Source organism: Microtus ochrogaster, chromosome 6, assembly GCF_000317375.1.
Source record: "Microtus ochrogaster isolate Prairie Vole_2 chromosome 6, MicOch1.0, whole genome shotgun sequence".
NCBI classification, from domain to species: Eukaryota; Metazoa; Chordata; class Mammalia; order Rodentia; family Cricetidae; genus Microtus; species Microtus ochrogaster.
In genome coordinates, this window is record NC_022013.1 from 7,381,177 (window position 1) to 7,404,631 (window position 23,455).

Here is a 23,455-nt window from a genome sequence, read left to right on the forward strand (position 1 = left end):
AGATAGATAGATGATAGATAGATAGATAGATAGATAGATAGATAGATAGATAGATAGATAGATAGATAGATAGATGATAGATAATATGACATAATAGTTGACAGAGAAATGATAGACTACATAAGATGGAGAGATGAGAGATAGATGATAGATATAGATAGGACATATTAGAGGATAACTGATGACAGATGACAGAGAAATATGACTGAGATGAATAGTTTTGTGTCAATAATAGTTTCACACAAGCTAGAGTCATCTGTGGAGGTAACCTCCACAGAAAGAAAATGTTGCCATATGACTAGTCTATAAGGAAGTCTATAGGACATTTTCATAATTACTACCTAATTAGGGGAGTGCTCAGCCCTTTGTGGGTGATGCCATGCCTGGGCTGGTGGTCCTGAATTCTAAAAGAAAACAACCTGAACAAGCCATGGAGAGTAAGCCAGGCAGCATCACCCTTCTGTGGCTTCTACATTAGCTTCTGCCTCCAGTTTTCTGCCCTGTGTGAGTCCCTGTCCTCACTGCCTTTGATAAAGAACTGTTGTAAACAACTGTTAGTGAAGTAAACTCTTTTCTTCCCAAGTTGCTTTTGCTCATGGAGTTTAGTTACAGCAAGAGCAACTAAGACAGATCAATTCTATGTGGTGGATAGAGAATAAATAGGAGATAAATAGATGTTAGACAACAAATGAAAGCTATTATTTGATAGACTAAAGAGTATAGATAGATTAGATAGATGGTAGAGAGATAGATAGATGACAGATAAATAGAACACAAATATAAAAGATATGATAGAGATACAGATAGAAAAATATATGATAGATATTTTAGATGATAGATCGTTTACAAATAAATAATAAATATGTGATAGAGATAGAAGATTAATAGGTGGATAATAAATAATTAGATGGTAATAGGTGAGTGATGTTAAATGATAAATGACAAATAGGTGATACAAATATGACACAGATGTATATGACTGCAGATAACATTCATATATATTGAGCGTAGATTAAAAATACATGGAACAGTTTTTTAATCAGAAAACTTTACTAATGATTCGGCACTGTAGTTAAAACACGGATACAGAGTTCTACATCGAGACTCTGATTTTAGGTCTGTGAGCTGGGGACCAGGACTCTTAATATCTAAGGCCCCAGGTGATGCAAACTGGTGCTACAATCCCAACTGGCCAAATTACATCATAAAACAAGGATTAAATTTTAACCTACTAGAACTAGCAAGAGAAACAACAAAACAAAAACATAAATTATGATCCCAATAGTGGCTTCTAGTAGTCATGACATTCCTTTAGCAAAAAGAAATTTTTTGACCACTTTCGTTAGCTACAATGTTCTGGCCAGTGTGTGACACTCTTCCAGAGATGTGTCAGTCTCTAGTGATAACCAAATAAAACAGTTGCTAAGGGGCCTGCTCACTCTGAGTAGAATACATCATGTTGTCTCAAGCCTTGGCTTGTTTCAGCATTTGTCTGAGTCAATACTTTGAGTATGAATCTCTCTTTGCAGGCCTTAAATAAGCTTGATCACATGCCTTCAATTTTTAACTCGTGTTTTTTTAATTTGCTTCCATCTTCTCTGTATCTAACATGTAGTCTTTTCAAGCTCCACCATACCACAAGGATCATTGCATATTGTTTAGGAACATGTTGTGATACGTCGCCAGATTAATTCACGCGGACACACTTTCTTTAGTTTTCTTTTACCATTTCCATGTGTGTGTGCTGAGAGCACATGTATAGTTCTACATGTGTGTGGATGCATTGTGTATTTATGTAGAGGCTGGCATCAGGAATCATTCTAAATTGTTCCTTCATCTTATTCATTCAGGTACGGTATGCTAGTCAAACCAAGTGCTCACTGATATGGCTTGTCTTATTAGCCAGCTTTCTCTGGGGATCCCTTTTCCACCTGCTGTGATTGGAATTTCGTTGCTTTAATGTGCCAGTCTTTCTTTTAAGCATTGCTGATCACTAAGTAGATGACTCATATATTTAAATGACCCTTGGAGGTGCAGTCTGTGCTGGGAAAAGACAACCAACAAATTTGTCTGGTATTTATTTGGGTGTTGGGCAATGGAACTCCAGTATTCATGCTTGCACGGCACATAATCCAAGTACTGAGCCATCTCCTCAGGCCCAGCGTGGGGTTATTCTTTCATTACCCTATGCAAACTCTTGAGGTGTATTTGGGAGTGTTTGCCTTCATTTCTCTTTCTTACTCACAGAATACGGTTTGTTTGTCATTGCCTGGGAGATAACAGAAGTCACAACTAGCATGTATGTTGTAAGTCTCAGCTCTCTCAATATTAGGAATTTTCCTTTAGCATCTCTATTTCAGTCTAGAGAATGAGTAGAACAATCTTTGTACTGAAGTAAGAACATTTAGTGACAAATCAGGTTATCAGCCTTTAGAACACATTGCAAACTAGAAGCATACCAACTACTGCACCGTAGTAGTTATTGTTCCTTCAATGGAATTTTGATTAGCTAAAGCCAAGTTATATATGCATTTCTACTCTTCCTGCCACAGACTCAGAGAAGGCTCTTTCTGCACCTCTTAAGGGTCATTTAAATATGAGTCACCCATTTAGTACAACTTAAAAAGAAGGACTGGGCACATTAATGCACTGGAATACTTTAGGATCTTTTGAATTTTAAATGTGGTATCTGATATATGTGGGTAAGCTGTGCATTTATTCTTAATTACATTTTGTTTGTTTATTTGTGTGTGTGTGTGTGCATGTGTGTGTTGGTACACATGTGTCACGGCACTATGGAGGTCAGAGGATAACTTGTAGCAACCTGTTCTGGGGAGGTTTTCTGTAATCCTTGTGGGTGGGATTTTCCTTACCTTCCCCTTTCCTGTCCCCTTACCTTTTCTTTCCTGTTCCATTTCTCTTCCTCTATCTTGCCATTTCCTATTTCCTTTCCTTCCGTTCTTTACTTCTGGCTTCTCTCCCCTCTCCTTATTGCCCCTTCCCCACCACCTTCCCTGCCCCTAGAAAGCTTTACACTGCAGTTCCATGATGTGAACAGTCACTTGGTCTACTGCCTATTTTGCATGCACAGTTCTTTTGCAGCTCTGAGAAAGGAGCAAAACAGCCCCGCCTAATGAATAAAGCTATCCTGATTTCTTCTAACCTTTAATTGTCTGGTGAAAATGCTCCAGAAGTAGCAATCTGCAAAAAACAATTGAAAGTAATCAAGTGGTTGAATTTAAAAATCATTTCTATTTCAGAGAAATTGGACTTTTTATCCCCAGTAAAACACACATATACAACCCCCTACAAGTAAACTAGTCAAAAATTCCATTTTTAATTTTAATATAGTCTAGTGCTTATATGTTACGTATTATAATTTTTATTTTCTCAAAGGCAGGTCAAGTGAACCCAACAGTGAAATTATATGTTGTAAACCTGTATGGACCAACTCATACTTTGGAGCTGATGCCGCCCGACATTTTTAAATCAAGGTAGGCAATTTCGATTCCACTTTTAAGCAGAAATAGATATTTTGCATCCAATTATCATTTTGTTGCAATTTAGAAAATGGTGTGATCAGTGCCACAATTCCACTTGAAAATGAAGCAGAGGTTGCCTCCTTCAGTTGGGAATGAAGTCATTCTCGTTTTCTGGCTGTTCCTAAGAAGTACTTAGCTTCAAGGTGACTAGAGATACCACTGAATGATGAAAGATGCTAACGAGTCGGTCTTTGGCTGGTGACGTGAAGGACAGAAGACAGGTTAATTTTCCACTGAATTTTCTTCTGGAGAATATAGTTGGTCCATCCTTTTGTTTTGTTTTTGTTTGTTTGCTTGTTTGTTTTTAGTTTGTTTTAGCTTTTCAAGACAGGGTTTCTCTGTAGCTTGTGTCTTGGAATTCCCTCTGTAGACCAGGCTGTCCTCAAACTCATAGAGATCCACCTGCCTCTGCTTCCTGAGCATTGGGATTAAAGGTGTGTGCCTCTACCATTAAGAAGCACCGGGATCAGGGACCGGGACAGCAACTCAGTTGAAAGAATGATTGCCTGGAATGGGCAAAGCCCTGGGTTGAATAAATCCCCAGCACTGTATTAACTAGATACAGTGGCAAACATCTGTAATCCCAGCCCTAGAAAAAGGGGAGTTGGGATAGTGAGAAGCTTAAGATCATAACTCATCCTTAGCTATTTAGGGACCTCCAGGCCAGCCTGGCCTAATTGAGGCCTTTTTTGTTTTGTTTTGTTTTTGTTTGTTTACAAAACAACAAAAACCTAAAAGACTAAATTCTCTCTATAATGTCTATAGTTTACCTTACTTTCTCCCACAACTTGCCAATAGTTTATTTGGTGTTCTTCTGTAAGTAGAATCTTTGAATGAAATATGATTTATTTAAAGATCAGAAGTCTTTATGGTGTTTGAACAGGACCTGGGGAGGTGGCTTAGTAGGTAAATCTCATGAAGAGTTTAGATCCCCAGAACACACATAGAGATATGAGGAATATTGTATATCTGTAGTCTCAGGGCATCTGTGGTGAGATGGGAGCTAGAAACAATAGAATAATCGGAAGCTCATGGGCCAACAAGTGTGGAGGCTCCAGTGCTGAGCAATCAGAAACCGTGCTTCAAACATGTTAGAAGGAGGTGAATCACATCTGTGGTTTTTTCCTGAACACCGACCCCGCCCTGACACATACACTGCATCATGCACAAACCTGAATGAACACTGTAAATAGGTATACATATGTCCAATGCATATATTTATTTAATGCTGGAAATATCTTCTGCACCAACCAGATAATCATTTATACACTGAAGTCCTAAATGTCTCAAACTTCTAAAGAGCTGCATTCGATGTTATTGTCAACTTACCAAGATCCTAAATATGAACTGAGTAGCTAATCTTGAAGTGTGGTCTCATTGTTCATAGAAAATATAAGTCTATCTCCTGTCCTTTTCTGTCTATCAATCACCCCCTTTTTGTAGGTATGTGTTGTTTATAGCAAAGTTGGATATATATGTGTATAACATAGTCCACATTACACACACACACGCGTGTGTGTGTGTGTGTGTGTGTGTGTGAGAGAGAGAGAGAGAGAGAGAGAGAGAGAGAGAGAGAGAGAAAGGGGGGGCTAAGCTTCATGCTTATTTTGATGACTTCTATAATCAACCGAATGTTGCTGATTATAGAAAAAATATTTGATTTTCGACAAATTTAGGGAAATTTAATCACAGGTGGGCATATTTACAGATAACACACTCTGATATGTGTTGCGGGAGGTCCTTCCGCTCCTCCAGCCTATAGCCCCTGAGATACCAGCCCATTGGGGCGTGGTCTCTCTCCCTTTAAAAAAGTGGCCACTTCCCTCTCCTCTCTCTCTTCACTTCCTGCTCCGCTGGTGACTAGACTCCCTTCCTGGTTGCACAGAGGGCTGACGGTGATCTGTAAGTTTTTTCCCCTTTAAATAAATATTACCCTATTAATCATAATTCCAAACTGCTGTGGCATTGTTTGTGACTTACGCCTTCAGATATGTATGGAAGTTATTTTAAAAGGTAATAGATTCTACATAATGCTCCTGATTAAAGACCTTCTTTAATTGTCTAATATGAGCTTAATTTTTTTTAATGAATGGAGTAGATAAAAGCCAGAAAGAATGAATGTGTGTGATAGAATCTCAGCATCAGCTGGGAACACACGTCCAATGAGATGAGACCATTCCATCTTGTTCCAGAGTATTTTATCCACATTCAATGAAAAAGCTTAAAATGGTTCAAAATGATAAGTAGGGTGTAGCAGGGTTGAATGAACCGAACAGAAAGCTCTGTTTCTGAAGTTGGTCCACCAGGCATGAGTAAACTAGTCACAAGTAAAGAAGCATGGACACCTGTTCAAGACAAAGCCCCGATCCTAGCACAGACTGTATCAGGCTTTCTTTAGGCCAACAACCAGCCCCCAATCATGACATGGAGCCTTAATAGTTTTAAATGCTCGACTTTAGCTTAGCTCTTATTTTAATCTCCTATTTTATCTATATTTATGTCTTGGAACTTTTTACCTTTCTTTTTCTCTGTATATCTTACTGTCTAGCTGCCTTCATACCTGACTGGTGGCTGCCTGACTTCTGGCCCCACAAATGTTGCTCTCTTTCTTCCTGGTTATCTTCTCTCTTCTTTTTCCTTTCTCTCGAGTCTAGATTTCTCTTCTTATTTATTCTCTCTGCCTGCTAGCTCTGCGTATCCCTCTCCTACCTAGCTATTGGTTGTTCAGCTTTTAATTAAAACAATCAGGTGCCTAAGGCAAGCAAGGTGAAACAAATGCAACACACGTTAACATAAAAGAACAAATACAACACAGACAACTGTAGCATGTCCTTACATTGATAAACAAATGCAGCATAAACAAATGTAACACACTTTTGCCTATTTAAAATAATAATCCACAACAACAGACAGGGAAGGGGCATCATGAAGACTTATTCAGGAACTATTGGCAGGCAATAGTCACCAAGGGAAGAGGAGTCACCTTTCCTGGGGATGAGGCTTCTGAGAGGATTTCAGTCTCCTTGTAGATACTCCTTCTCATGAAGGCAGCACTAAGAGAGTTCACAGAGATTTTAAAAATGCACATGAAGTTGAAAAGGAAATATAATGTCGGGAGGGGGCAGGTGAGCAACTGGAGGGGAGGGAAGAGAGGATTGATTTGATCAAAATGCATTATATAATTGTATAAAATTTTCAAACAATAAAAGGTAAAGGAATTATAGAAATCATATTCTTTATATATATTTTTTCTTTTATATATATTAAATTTGTATTACCTTGACCTTTTCTTCTTCAATTGTTTTATAATCAAAATAAACAGATAAAAGAGAAAAGGAGCCGGTAATAGGGCTTTCTTAGTTGAATGCCTTCCTGACATTCATGAAGACTTTGATTCATGACAAACATTACAAAAAGTGAGTGTGGAAGTGCATCCCTATAGCTCCAGTCTTGGGAGGTGGACGCAGGGAGAGCAATCTCAGAAGTTCAAAGTCATCCTTGGTGTTCTAACAAGTCTGAGTCAGTCTGTGATATGTGAGAGCTTGTCTCAAAACAAAACAAACAAAAATGACAATGAAGATGAAGGATGGGAAGAGGAAGATGTTTGAGCAGAGGTAAGGGAACTTAGAAAGGGGTCATTGAGAGGTGGAAAGAAAGTTTAGGGAAATCGTGTATAAAGTGAAAGAGAGGTCCTAGTTAGAAACATCAAAGAACCTGGACCAGGGAAAAGCATGTAGGGGCAGGGAACTGATGCTAAGTGTGTCTGAAGAATGCCATAAGGAAATTCCTCAGTGCCCTGAGTGCTACTCAGTAGCCATCAACTCTTAATATTATGGTTGCCTACACAAAACCATACCTGTCAGCATTGCAGCATGAATAGGGGAAGGACACATAAGCCTTGATCTGTAGTTGAAGAGCTCTGGGCTGTCTATGTCTGTTGAAGAAGGAAAGTGTGGTTTTTTTTTTGTTTTTTTTTTTTTTTTCAGGAGAAAATACAAAGATAGCTTGCCCATAGCTAAGTGGTCAACACTATACCCATATGTATAAAGGTAACATCAGCTGGATTCAGTGGTGTGTGTGTGTGTGTGTGTGTGTGTGTGTGTGTGTGTATGTGTGTCTGTGTGTATTTATATGCATATAAAGAGAGAACTAGAAAACACAGAATTGAGAGTAGTATGTGGGAGTGTATAGCAGAGTGGGAGTTGGCATGCGAGGGGCAGATCTGATGAAAATGTATTGCACTGATTTATTAAATTCTAGAAAACAATTGAAAATAAATTATTTTTAAAAACATGTTTGGTAACTTGGGGATGGTCAGGTTTTTTTTTCTCTAGTCTCTACCACCATTCCCCCTCTTCATTTTATTTATTAACTTTCACTTATTCATGTCCTGTCAGGAGATGTACATAGACCATGAATATGGGATGTCTTCCACATCAATTATTTTGTACACAATCTACAATTTATTCCTTATTTAAAGTATAGTTATACTGATTCTGGATAGAATGCAACTCAAAAGGATCTAAAGAAATGGCCCAGTTCCCTTCCAGTATCCAAGAATCAGACCCAATGGGAGGTGACATGGTTCATCTCATCTGGAGAAGTAGTGGTGTTTTCCAGATGCTCGCACTATTAAAGTGTTACAAACACTGAATGCTTTTTCTAGAAAACTTAAGTAGGAAGTTCAAAGTATTGCTTTAGAGCTAGTAAAAATATTATTTATGGATGAGTCCTGAAGACACCAGATGGCTATTGTGTTTATTGGACATTATTCTGAGACTGTAGAGAGGGCCACTATAGTGCACTTAGGGTATAATTCCTGGGAACCCTCAAAGAGAATGACATATATAGGTTAACAGATATCGGGAAGACCCAACAGTGGTTACACAGTAAACCAATGGCAACAAAACTCAGAAGCTAGGGAGATAGCTCATTCAAGAAATTGCTTGTACTGAATTTGATCTCCAGAACTCAGATTGTTTTAAAAGATACAAGCAAGTGGTCCATGCTTCAAATCTTAGCACTGGTATTGCTGAAAAAATGCAGATCTCTGGGGCTTGCTGGATAATCTGATTGAATTGGTAATCCCGTAAACTATTTAGAGACCTTGTGGCAAAAAAGAAAAAGGAAAAAAAAAAAACGTATAGAGTGACTAAGGAGGACAATGGGGATTGGATTCTGTCCACCATCATATTTATACATATTTTTACACATCCACATACTTATATGCATAAAGGAAGGAAGGGAGAGAGGGAAGGAGGGAGGGAGGGAGGGAGGGAGAGAGGGAGAGAGGGAGGGAAAAAGAGAAGGTAAAGAAGGAAGGGAGGGAAGAACAAGCAGATAGGCAAGACAAACAGTCTGACAGACAAATAACACAAATCTGATTGCCAATAGACCCATCTTGAAAGGATTCTGGGACTCCTCTTCACAGACACTGTGGACAATTGCATCTCCTAAGCCAGAACAGGCTGTGATAGCCGCCATGACTAGAGTGATGTCCCTTTGACCATCTTGTCTTTGCTCTGTGACTCAGTCTATGCTTAAGAACTAATGAAGTGTGTGATAGGAATCCAAGTGAGATGTGAACCAGGAACTTTGAGGTCAATAAAGTGCAGAATCATAGGAAGAGATTCAGCTAGTCCAACCATGTTTCCTCAATGCCTAAGTGTTAGACTCTGCTCTAATTTCTATATTATGTACATGTAACAACCTAGTGGAAATTTTCAGTGCTTGGAAAATGTTTCTTTTAAAACTACACAAATTTGTTTTCAGAAATGGCTTTCATTTTTCAGATTTTAGTTGCCAAGAAAAAAAAGTAATGCTTATATATAAATAAGATGCATATTAAGGTACATTATTTTAGATTAAATTTTGTATGAATGGCTAACATGGATAAAATAACCAAATCATTTTTTAAAAAAAAATAGAAGTGTTTGATTACAAAGTACTGATATTTATCTTTAAAGTTTTACAACTAATACATCCACTATAAAATATTGGTTGCCAACAATGTGCTGTTAGGATTTAAATTGTTCTTCAAATAGTAAATATTTTTTAGAAGACACTATAGACCAGTTTATGTAATAGTAAAGTCTACCTTCTGTGAAGGGATTGCAAAGATTTTTCTAAGGGCACTTTAGATAAATATTTAAATTCTGGTGTTTTAACACACTTTAGAAGGTGTTCATGCTATTTTCACATCTCAATTGGCTCCCCATTTTCTAAGTAAAGAAATTGAAACAAATTTTTATGTAGGCTCATAAAAATTTAGTTCTCCAGTTTAGGGTTTCCCCCTCAAAGACCTGGACACTTTGATTTGTATTGTCATTGATAAATACTTCCAATGTTCATGTTAATTTTAATGTAATTTGTGGCAAGATTTGTAAGGCTTTACAATAGTCATATTAATTTTAGTACAACTGAAGCCATTTGTAGCTGTCATTCAAAAATATCTATTATGACAATTCAGCCTTTCTTTTCTCTGTTTGTGTATGGTGCACATGATTCCTTTTTCTCAAAGCTTAATCTTATAAAATCTATAAAAATTGATGTTTACATTTTCTGTGTATTCCAGTGTTTGTATTTGAGAGTGTGTATGATTTGAACTCCCTTCCTATGTTTGTGTGATAAGAATTATACACACACACCCGAGTCACCTCTCTAGACCCTTTACCCTTTATGTATTATGTATTTGTCATAATGCCAAATATTGCATATTCAAAATAAATTTCTTGAAAAAAGTGTTCAAAGTGGAGCAGAACACTCTTCCTTTTAGGACTCCCAGCCCAGTGACTTGGTCAAAGAGTCTTTGCAAATCAACTGTGCATGTGATTCAAAGTTGCCCTGTTAATTGCTTAGGGCACATGGTGTTGTGGTATCTCAGAGCTGCCTGGCAATTTGTAAATAGGGCTCAGCTGATTGTGAAAGGTTTCAGATGTTTTGAATAGGCTCAGTAAACAATGTCTGACATCACTCCATGGCCAGTTGTACTTGTCCTTCTGCTGATATCTTCATTTTGACAGGATAACAGATATTTTTAGAGGAAACTGTAGCCGTTCAGAAACACATGAAAAATGTGAGATTCATGTAGCTGGATCTCTTGATTAGGGTTGTCCAATAACAAAATAGCTGTTCTTTCATGATTTTACATCTATAAATGATACTTTTCACTAACTCACACAAATATCAGTCTATTTTACTACTCTAAAGATTTAATTTTATTTATTTGTGTGTTTGTCATGTGAGTGCAGTGCCCTCAGGGGCCAGAAGAGGGCATTGGATCCCAGAGTTGGAGTTACAGGAGGTTAGAAGCTGTCACATGAGGGAGCTGGGTGCTGAAATTCTCTTCAGAATAATGCTGCAAGTGCTCTTAATTGTTGGAGTGACTCTATATTCTTTAAATACAAGTTTTAACGCAACAAACACAGATGGCACTTTTCAGCTGTTTCTAATGTGACTCCACTGTTATGGAATTGGGAACATATCTAGAAAGGTTGCTGCTTTTTCCTTTTTATCACAAATCAAACCATGATGACTGTTTTTTTAAGGTGTGGGAGCTCAGAGTTTTGCAATACATTATGTTAATTTCTAAGCATAAAATCAAAATATGTTGTAAATAAAATTTATATTACATATTTATAACAATTGCCATCTCTTTGAGGAAATTATACACACAGTAATTAACATTCTTTATATGGTAAAAATTTAATATCCAGTCAGATGCTTCCATTTGATTTCCCTTTTTTATTTTTAACTGTTTGAGACAAGATGAGGAGCAATATTATAAAAATGACTGAAAGATTGAAACCATTTTGTAATCTACAAATGGCTAAAACAAACTATAATATTCTTTTCTTGTTGTTGTGATAAAATACCTGATAAAAACAATCAAAGAAAGGGGCTCACATTTTGAGAGCACAGTCCGTCATGGCAGATGTGGCAGCAGGAGCATGAAGATGCTGGCCACAAGCCATCCACAGTCAGGAAGCAGAAAGAGATGGATGGCTGTGCTCACCTCACTTTGTCCTTTCATTCAGCCTGCAACTCATGCAGTGGGGCCACCCACATTCCCACTGGGTCATTCCTCCTCAATTAAACCGCTTCAGAATGACATGTCAGAGATAAGTCTTCTAGCTGATTCTAACGTATAGTCAAGTTGACAAGAAGATTAAACATCATATATACCATATACATAATATCATATACATCTTGCCCCTGTAGCTAAAGACTTCATTTATAAGATAAAACATAAAGGTTGTGCATAAAACATAACCATGAAGTCAAGACTAAGTTTTCCATTTTTATTGGCTATCCGCTCTTCTTCTCACAAAAAGTATAGCATAGTGTTAAAATTATGTACTTGCTTTTTACATACTAGTCCCAATCAATAAACATTTGTCAAAAAAGTCAATCATCTGCTTTTTTCCATTGTTCCAAAAATTGCTTTTCTGGGAAATAATTCATTCTGAAATGTTTTCTCATATCATCTGTATATGTGTTCATATATACATATATATCTGCATACATACATATACATTTATTTAAATTCGTGTCTGTGAATATTTAAACAAAAATATGTATGGTTAAACATGTAAACAGAATACAATATTCTTATAATGTTTCAGTTATTGCATATAAAACAACACATGGATCTTTATCAGTATTCAACTGATTGTCAGGCTCTAAATATAAATTTTACCTTCTTTTTTCAAACTAGAGAATATTATATCACCATGGTTAAATGGGTGAGCAACACCAGGACAGTGGTCAGGTGGTTGAATCGGCCTCAGAACATCTCCATCCTCACGGTCTGTGAGTCTACCACCGGGGCATGCAGTAGGGTGAGTTTAAATTATTTCCATGTTTTGCATAAGGTAAAGTGGTTAGGAGTCATTGCTATGGAAGTCAGGCATGATTAGGGTTTCATATAGGAATTTCAATATTTTATTTACAACAATAATAGAAAAAAAGGAATAAATCCTAAATATCTATACTTGTGTGGTTGGGGAGATGTCTTAGAGAATGAGATGCTTTCCACATAGTTTTGAGTACCTGAGCCCCTAAGTAAATTTCAGACAAGTGTGGTTAGCCCCTTGTATTTCTAGCATGGGGGGGTGTTGAAGACAGGGGATTACAAAAGCAGGTTGGTTAGCTAGACTTGATGAATTGCTAAGCTCAAAGTTCAGCAAGAGACCCTGCCTCAGTAAGTAACACTGAGAACAATTAAGATACTCAACATTAATCCTGGCTTCCACATGCTTGTGCACAAACAGATATGTGAACATACACACACACACACACACACACACACAAACACACACACACTTCCAAAAATCAGAAGTAAATAAAAGTACACACTATAATCTATTCCCTTACATATATTCCAATTTTTTAATAGAGGGGCATCAAGAATAAGCAAAGAAGAATACACCCCCCCCCTTAATGAAATGAATGAATACAGGTCAGCAATACAAAGGAAGTATAAACCACATGGAGCTTTTTGCAACTGAGAATTTCTTTCCATATTTTGTCTTTCCCTTGTCATTATTAGAAGTATTTTCCAATTTTCCTTAGAGATGTCCCAGTTTCCATATAGCTCACATTAGCTCTGTGGTTGTATTTCCTTTCCTATGATAAATAAAAGCAGAGAAATGGCTCTTGTTCCACAATAATCTAACAGTGAGTTGAATTTCAATTTCTAAAACTAATTTCCTAAACTCTGCAATAATTTAAATGGGCATCGTATTTAAGGCTCTTGGTAAAGAACATGTATCAATACTTTAAATTTTTATATTATATGCTTGGTAGGTTATAAAGGATTCTCAGATTATTTAATAAGAAAATTTGCAAATTTCTGCTCTGGAAATGACCAAGCATTGCTGGTTATACTTTGCTCAGTAAACCACTAAAATTATATAAAACACTAGATAATAGGAGGAACAGGGAATACTAGGTATATGTTTTCCTGATGAACACCATTCTCAGCGAGATGGTGGAGAATGAGAGGCAAAGATGTGGAAAATATGCAAAATAGGACTGTCTCACTCAACCATGTGACCAGCGAGAATCACATTCCCATCTATCAAGTTCCACTCCAGAAGCAGGGATTTCTAGGCAACAACTCCACGGGTCTATAAGAAAATATTCTAGTCTTTGGCTCTGTGCAAACATTGCTTTTCTTTAGAAGGAAATTTACTTTGTAAAGGGAAAATTGAAAACTCAATAGACGATTTTCAACCATGCAGATTTGTGAAAGTTAAATATTCTATGTATTTGAATAATTATGACCCAGTTTTCTACCTCCAGATTAGTCTGTAGGAGCATACCAAGTGTAACAGTGTTAAGGCCATCAGGGTTTCTGTAAGCTATTAGAAAGATACTTCACAAAATGCTTTGTGAATGACAGATGAAACTTTCAGTGAAGAAGTGCAGCATTTGAGGAGAAAGATTAACTGGATGAGCCTCATCCCACCAAACACTGAAGAATGGAAAAGCAGAATTAAGAGCAAGTCTGAATTCCTGGGAGAAAAATACAATTACAATATATAGCTGATCATTGGCGTTAAGTCACAACAGCGAGAGTTTGAAGCAGTTGGTCACAGAATATCCGGAGTCCAGAGCACAAAGAATTGACACCTGCTTTTCTTCTTAGATCAGTTACATTAAAACCTTAATTGCATGTATAACACTGTAAATTGTTATACAGGTGAAATTATATGTAGAAAATTCCAGTATGGAGATACTGGATTAAGAAAAATTAAAAATATAATGACATAACATTGTTCTATTATAGGTGTGTCCAATATGTCCAAGAATTTGGTAAATTCAAACCAATATAAACAATAACTAGACAATTTATAATCAACTTGTTACAAATCAAAGATTTAGAGAAAAATATTGAAAGCATCACCAGAGAAGACAACACTAATATAAGGGGACATAATTATGAGACTTGTCTACATTTTACCAGATACAGCATGAAACAGGAGAACAGAATGACAGAATTCAGACTGATTTGCCTTCATTGTCAAACTTCTTCAAGTTTGAGTTTTCTTAAAGGGGATGGATTTCATAACCACATAGGAAACATGTATTTTAGTTGATCGAACTAAAACAATGGGATTAGATCAGTGATTGATAATCTCTTGGCCAAGATTCATTGTTGGCTAATCAGAAAGAAATATGTGTACATCTAAAGGTGATGATTCAAAATTCATAACAAGCTGGAATCACTAATGGAGAAGAAGATACAGTTACTTACATTCAGTACCTTTGAAACTCCTATCTACATATGATATATATATATATATATATATACCAATAAATGTACAAAATATTTCAATGACAAAATATGAAAAAATAAATTAAAAATATCTCATTCAACAACAAAGTGTATGATATTTTTGTCTTGATAGTTATAAGCCTTAGCCTTTAATGGCTGAGCAATCTTCGGTCCCAAAGCACGTTTTGAGTGCTAAAGGACTGTTCACAAGCCTCAAATAGACATGGAGCAAAGAAGAGCTAAGGATATGGCTCAGAGGCTAAGGGTGCTTGCTACTCTTGCAGATGACCCGAAGTCAGTTGACAGCACCCCTGTCAGGCTGTTGGGTAACCACCTGTAACTCTGGCTCCAGGGAATTCAGCAAACACTTCTATCCTCCGTAGGTACCTGTTCACCTATGACCCCCATGCAGACAAACAGGTGTTATAATAGGAGTGGTGAGATAAGTTCCTGGCACCCGGCTGCGCGCACAGCTCGCTTTATCTAAAATAATTACATGAAAACTGTATTCTTTTAAACACTGCCTGGCCCATTAGTTCCAGCCTCTTATTGGCTAGCTCTTACGTATTGATCTAACCCATTTCTAATGACCTGTGTAGCCCACGAGCTGGCTTACCAGGAAAGATCTTAACCTGCATCTGTCTGGAGTGGGAGAATCATGGCGACTCATCGACTCGGCTTCTTTCTCCCAGCATTCTGTTCTGTTTACTCCGCCTATCTAAATTCTACCCTATCAGATGCCAAGCAGTTTCTTTATTACTTAACCAATGAAACAACAGATAGAAAGATGACCCACCTCCATTAAACAGGCATACACACATGCATATAAAGTGAATGTAAGTATAAAAAGTAGATAAAGCAAAGAGTATCCCATTTAGCAATAAAATAATTAAATTAGAAATATGTGGTATCATCAAATATTTGGAAAATAAAAGAAAAAAATTAAATGCAAGCATACTCTTGGCTGGGTGTGTGTTATAGAACATGCCTATAACCCAGTACTTAGAAAATTACATCAGGAGCATCACAAGTTTGATAACAGGTTCAGTTCATAGTGTGACTTCATCTCCAAGGATAACAGGAAGGAAAACTGTAGACGTTTCCTGGATTACAATGTATAGCTCATCACTGTGGGTAATTCACAGCCACAAAAACTTAATATAGCCCATCTCAGTGCATCCATAGTCCAGAGCAGAGTGAATCAATGCATGTATACTGGTTTGCTTGCTTCTCCACTCAATTCTATTTTTCTACTTGTATACAGTTCAGGATCCTTTGCCTAGGGAATGGTGCTCCTCACAGTGGGGGGTCTTCTCCCATCAATTAACTTAAGACAGTCACCTACAAATATGCCTATGAGCCAACAAAATGTAAAAAAACAAAACAAAAACCAAAATGCCCTCCATTTAGAATCTTCTTCCAGATGATTCAAGGTTGTATCAGGTTAATAGCTAAAGGTGAAAATCACAGTGAGTACGTAGATGTTTACTGAATAGATAATTAGACAAATGAATAGAAGGTATGATACAATCACTTGTTATTCAGTCTTTTAAAGGAAAGAAATTACAGATAAATAGCAACATGGTTGAATCTGATGGCATTATTGTAAATTAAATGAGTCAGGGAAAAAATAATGATACTGAATGTGGGTTATAACTCAGTTAGCGGGTGCTTAACTCAGCCTTCCATAACCTGGGCATGGTGACATACCCCTACCCCCAGGTTACTGGAGCTGGAGACAGGAGGATTTGAATTTCAAATTGAACTGGGGATGTAGCTCAGCTGATAGAGTGCTTTCCTAGCTTGCACAAATCCCTGAGGTCAGTACTCAGAACCACATACACCAGATGTGGTGGCTGCAGGAATAAGTTCAAGGGCATACTCAACTGCATGGGAAATCAAAGCTAGCCTGGATGGAATACAGGAGAACATCTCAAATTATTGATGATGCTAAAACAAAAATAAAAACAAAAAGTTCTGTCAGTTCAGATACAATTAAATTTTTCTCATAAATATATTTCCAAAACAAAACAAAAAACTTAAACATACCAATTCTCAACTTTATCAATGTAACCAGAACATGATACATGTTGAGTAATGGGTTTGTCATAGGAATGTAAGATTATTTTAATACATTAGATTCATAGAGTATGCCTATAATCCCAGCACTCAGGAGGCAGAGACCAGAGAATCACAACCTTAAGGTCAGTCTGTAAACCTCATGGGGTCTAAGGACCAGATCAAGCTATAAGAAGAAACGTTGCCTTAAATTTTAAAACTAGGGGTTGATGAGAACATTTAGTAATCAAGTCTGTGCTGTTTCTTCAGAGTGTTTGATTTGATTCCCAGGACCCATTTGGCAGCTCGGAACTGCTTATAACTCCAGATCCTGGGAATCAGCCACCCTCTTGCTGTCTTTATGGGCCTCCACTCATGTCTCATGTACACATTTCCATACACAGTGATAAATGCATTCACATGAGTTTTATGACTAGCAGTTCGGCCTCAGCTCTGACTTCTGTGATCCCAACCTGTCCATTCTCACCACTTTCACACAACCTACACTGACAGCTCCCTGAGAACAAAGGCCTCAAGAATACAAAGAAGTTTCAAAAAATTAAAAAGGAAAACTCTTCATTTCCAGGTGATAATTTTGTGGAAATAAAAATCAAAAATCTATACAGATGCAAACATGCACCCATAATTTAAAAATAATGCTTTTATATTTGAAATATTTTCAAATTATTTAGAAAACATCAATAATAAAGCAAACAAAAAATTTTAAGTAATTGGAAAACAAGCATAAAGAGCACATTTTAAAAATCTGGTCATAAAATTTCTTTATGTTCAACTTATTTCAAAATAGAGAATTCAGAAAATGAAACAAAATACATAGTATTTCTAATAATATTAAGATGGAGGTAAGCTAATATAAGATAAATATTTAAATATTAAATATGTAAGGATAAATTAAAATATTTCAGCATTTAGTGCCACAGAATTTTAAAAGACATTTTAAATGCTAAACAAATATTCTTGAATTGAAAGACTTAATATTGTTAAAAAATTAGTTCTATTCCAGTTTCAACATAGTTCAAATTAAAGTTCCTTCTGTCCAACAATCCTGGACCCTTTAGAAAGGTTTTTATGTATCCTTTGCTGACCACACTATGTAGTGGAGGAAGACCTTGAACTTCTGATCCTTGCTGAATGTTGGGTGACAGGTGTGCACCACCACACCCAGCTTCTCTCAGATTTGCTTTCTGTAAAATAAAAACCTGTTTAAAATTTTATAATTGTGACCAGCAAGGTGTCTAGAGGGTAAGGGTATCTGCTATCAAACTTGGAGACCTGAGTTTAGTTTCCCAGGTTCTATATGGTGAAAGGAGGAAAAAAATAACTCAGTAAACATTGTCCTTTGATCTCCTCAAAGATGCTACACACACACACACACACACACACACACACACAAACACACACTCACTTCACCTCTCTTATTCACATGCTAAATATAAAAAATGTAAAATAAATTTACTGAGATATATATATATATATATATATATATATATATATATCATATCAAAGTAATCCTACAGAAGAAGAAAGTTAGATGCAATTGTACAACCTGATTGCAAAAATATCTAGACATTTATGGAGTCTCTGATGGGAGGTGAGGGGCAGAGAGAGACAAGTTATCAGTTGAATTGCATGTTCTACAGAAAATGGACCATCATTTATGGTATCAGTGATACCTATTCTATAAAATACAACAACTTTCAACCAAATGGGAAGGTATTGTTTGCAGCTACTTCATAGTAATGCCCTAACTTTAATTTGAGGCCAACCACAACTCTAAATCCAAAGGGTGATAATGTCAACATTCCAGAAGAAAGTGCGTACTACAACTTAGGGTGTGGTTTATGGATAGGTATTATTTAAATCTGGTTTTATCATGGAATATCTTGTTTTCTCCATTCACAGTGATTGAAAGTTTTGCTGGGTATAGTAGCCTGGATTGCATCCATGTCTCTTAGTGTTTGCAGCACATCTGTCCAGGACCTTTTGGTTTTTGTGGTTTAAATATGAAATATTCCCATGGGCTCAGGTGTCTAAACACTTTGTCCCCACTTGGTGGCACTGTTTGGGAAGGGTGTGAAATCTTTAGTAAATGGAGGATTGATAGGCCAACTCCATTTCTTGTTTAGTCCCTGACTCCAGAGTGTGAACTAAATGTGACCAGTCTGTGCCCTACTTCTGCCCCCATACCTTGTAAGCCACAATAAATTATATCCCTCAGAATAAAATCTGTAATGAACTATTTCTTAAGTTAAATTCCTTCTTATCAGGAATTTGAGCGAAACAGCAGGAAAAATAATACAATTCTACTACACTGATTAAGCCAAATAATAACCAATCACAGAAAAAAATACATGGAGATTCGTCAAAATCAAGCTCTTCACAAACTATTATGTAAATGGCTAACAAAACTATGGACAATAAAACTGTTTTTTGAAATGCATCTTACACAAATAAATACTACAGTCAATCCAATGTACTAGTACAAAAACAAACAAACAAACAATTGAAATGTGCTTGACCTTATTAGGTATTAGAGAAATGTAGATTAAGAACCTACTGAGATAATAGTACATACTTGGAGAGTGACTAAAGTAAAACAGTAAAACAAAGACAGAAAGAATTTGTGGATAAAGGTATAAAACATTACAACTTGTATTCTTTGCAGGTCAAAATGAAAATTATTCAATTCTTTTAAAATATATTTTGAAGGTCAACTGAGATTAGAGAAAAATGTAAACATGGCATATATAATAGGATATTTTAGTACAGCACATCTCTGTTTATGCCTGTTTAGTCATTTCACTATTACTCATTTTGCACAAAAGTAAAATCATATGTTTACAAAAGGATTTGTAGAGAAAATAAAACATCAGCAAAATTTTATTCACAGTAACAGAGATTGCAGGTAGGAAACAGTCCATTAACTGGGAATGGATTAAAACATGAGTCATATTTATTGATTTTGTGTAATTCCACCTAGCAATTTAAAAAGGAATAGTCATATGGGTTGGGGAGATGATCTTGTGGATAAAGTGCTTGCTATGCCCACATGAGGACGTGAGTTCTATTCCCTACAAGTCACATAAGGCTGGATTCAGCAGTGGGCATCTGTAAGACCATTTCTCCTGTGGCAGTTCACAGGCCAGGTAGGCTGGTATAGGCAGTAGCAAACAAGAGACCTATCTTTTTTTTTTTTTTTTTTGCTTTTTTTTCGAGACAGGGTTTCTCTGTGGTTTTTGGAGCCTGTCCTGGAACTAGCTCTTGTAGACCAGGCTGGTCTCGAACTCACAGAGATCCGCCTGCCTCTGCCTCCCGAGTGCTGGGATTAAAGGCGTGCGCCACCACCGCCCGGCCCAAGAGACCTATCTTAAACAAGATGGAAGGCAAGGACTGATACCTGGCATTGTCCTTTGACGTTCTAACATGTGCCAGGGCATATTCACACCTAAAGTCACACACACAGGAGTAAACACACACATACACACACTGAGAAAGAGAAAGAAAGAGAGAGAGACACACACAGAGAGATCATTTAAAAACAAAATTTTCTTTTCTAATACTAGAAATAGAATGCTGGTACAATTTTAAGAATAAAGCAATAATATAAGAATAAACCTCAAAAATGTGGCATGAAAAGAACCTCACACCAACAAGTGATACATGGTTTAGTTTTCTGACTTTCTATAACCAAACTAATCTGTAAGGAAAAGATGAGAACAATGACTTATTGGAACCAATGCAGAAGTCTGTAAAAATGGAAGAACCTGGGTCTCCTTATCTTGACCATCCATAAATATATCAAATTGTCAAAACTCCTGATCTGTACATTCCACTTCGTGTGAACATTCTGGAAACACACTTCTTAAATAGATTTTCAAGAGAGAATTAAAGAGGCAGTAATTTGTCAAAGAGTACTTTAAGTGTGGGGATTGGACAGTTGAAGCTATCATCAGATATTGAATGCCAGTGATGCTCTTCTTGTTACATTGTATCATTTTAACATCATTCCAGCCATTATTCTCCATCTGTTTATGCTATGTTGATTGACCAGGACTTCCTGATGTATTTATGAAACTGTTCTAGATGGGTTGTTACTCAAGAGAAAGCCTAGTTATTTTAAACTTCTCCTGGATAGAGGTGCTGGTGTTCTTTAGTAACATTGATTGCCTAGTATGTGAGAGGTAAAACCAGCTTAACCAGAGACTCCTGTTACCTCTTCTATGCAACGATAATCAAAGTATTTTTACAATGTGACCACAACAAGTTAAAATGCCACACATCATTATGTTTGTCAGTGCATTTATTTAAAATTTTATTGAGACTCTAGTAATTTTATGCTGTGTCTGAGTTTAAAAGTTTCATTTTCCATAAATTTAAATTATATGACAAATGATGACAATGAGAGTTTAGCTCTTATTGGAGTCTTAGGAAAACCGTGAGGATATGGATGAACAGCTGTCATCAGAATTCTTTATCTTTCTAGGCAGAATAAATGACTGTTACTTCTGTGCCCACTGAGAATTAGAAAATCACTTCTTTAGATATTTCTGATGAGTGCATCGAGGCATTGGTAGTGAACCACTGAAAAAACACTCTTGAAAACAGAAAGTTATTGGGGCTGTAATTTTGAGTGAATGGTTATGAGTATTTGTTGCTCTTTCTGAAGACCAGAGTTCAGTTACCAGCACCTATGTTAGGAGACTCACAACTGCATATAAGGCGAGCTTGAAGGATCTGAAGCTTTCTTCTAACTCTGAGGACAATGTACTCATGTGCATATTCCCACACACAGATAAAACATATATACATGCTTAATAATAATTTAAAAGAAAGGGATCAATTATACAGTATGTAACAATCTATATAAAATGAACAAGTAATAAAAAATACGAAAATAGCGTGAACAATTTGAAATGATCCATTCCTCATGTAGGGAAGAACTATGCATAGTGCATTTAGTTTTCTTAATTTGATGACCTTTTTGAACATGTATTTGTGTCTTTCAACAAACATAAGCTTCATGTCATGATAAAAAGACATTATTTATAACATAGTTTATATACTTGAGATTAATTTGTCAACTTTGGCTTTTGCAATGATCTTGGCTGTGACTCTTTCAAGCTATTTCAAAGGAAAATCAAATTTGGCATGTCCTAGGTTTCATATTTTTCTCTAACACTGAATGACTACTAATGAGGAAGAAAGGTTATGACGAAAAGTGATTTTAAAAGAATTTCCATTTTTTGAATTTTATTGCTGGCTGTTTGCCTAGTCCTGCTGGAGACAAAATTTTGTTTCCAGATGATATCTACAGGTAAGAAAATCAGGGTCTGGTGGCTTACAGAATTCTGAAGGGTGTAATAAAACAAACTGGAGAGTGACCTTGCATCCCTACTACCCAGGTGATGTGTTCTTGGGAGTTGCCCTCACCAAAATGCTGCATCTCTGCTTTTCATCCAGTTCAAATCAGTATTGCCAATGGGATGGATCTCTGGAGATATTTCTCTAGTTGATGAGAGGGAAAGAAAGGTCTGAAGAGAAGAGTGTAAGAAAGGTTACACGAATGGATGTTCATGTTGGTCTTAGATGCTTCATGAGTTAATTGTTCTGTTTCAGAAATATGAGATGACATCCGACACCTGGCTCTCTAAACAGGTATAGTATAGGTGGCCTATGTCACCTGTTCACCATTGCAAATATTTTCCTCGCATGTTTGTCATATAACTTTCTCTAAAATGTTATCTCACGAGTCTAGGAAGATGGTTCATAGATTAGAATAGTTCTCATTGCAAACATTTCCACAATACATGTAAATGCAATGTGGATGAGGTAGCCTACCTATAAGGAAGACAGAGACAAAGGATCCCTAGAGCAAACTGCCTAATGAGACTAGTCCAAGGAAGAGCATGCAATGGATTTGATTGAGAGACTGCCACAATGACAAGTGTCCAAGAGTCATGAAGATGACTCCCAACATCAACCTCAGCCCTTCACATGCTCATAAATTCAGCAGCATTTACCCACATGTGCTCCTACAAACATGGATATGTATATATACCACAAACAAGTACACACATATGTGGACACAGAGAAACAGAATAGACAAAGACAAGTTTTCCAATGATAAGATTGTAAGTTTTTGGTTGAATTTTAAGAAGTGATTCTTTTCCTTTATTTGTGATGCCAGATGTGGTACCCCATGCACTTCAGAAACTAATGGGGGGCCCTCCAGCTCAAGGCCAACCTGGGCTATGTAGCACATTGAAAGATAGCCTAGGCTCCATAACCACTTACAAAAAAACAAAAAAAGTTATATATACTCACACATTTAATGTATACCTCATATGACTTCCACAGATTCACCTTGGAAATTCAGAAGGAAATACAGATCGTTAGCACAGTATAACTGACTTCTTTTCATCAGTAACTCCCCACTGGTTTTCACAAAGGGCAGTGTAAGCTGGTTGGGTTGTCTTGACTTGGCTTTGTTTTTCTTTCCATGTTATTCCTGTAAATTGTTTTAGATGCCAGATACATCCTTGGTTTTAGTTTT

The 23,455-nt window shown here is 36.7% G+C and overlaps 1 protein-coding gene across 3 annotated transcripts in view; it reads left to right on the forward strand.

The window, feature by feature from the left end:
- The window catches only part of Dpp10 (dipeptidyl peptidase like 10), a 1,582,239-nt gene that overhangs the window by 1,491,867 nt on the left and 66,917 nt on the right, over positions 1-23,455 (forward strand). For all 3 annotated transcript variants that reach the window (XM_005348249.3, XM_005348248.3, XM_026779943.1), the window contains exons 10-12: positions 3,397-3,494; positions 12,259-12,382; positions 22,519-22,557. In XM_005348249.3, the coding sequence (XP_005348306.1) occupies positions 3,397-3,494; positions 12,259-12,382; positions 22,519-22,557 (261 nt within the window). The remainder of the gene's footprint in view (positions 1-3,396; positions 3,495-12,258; positions 12,383-22,518; positions 22,558-23,455) is intronic.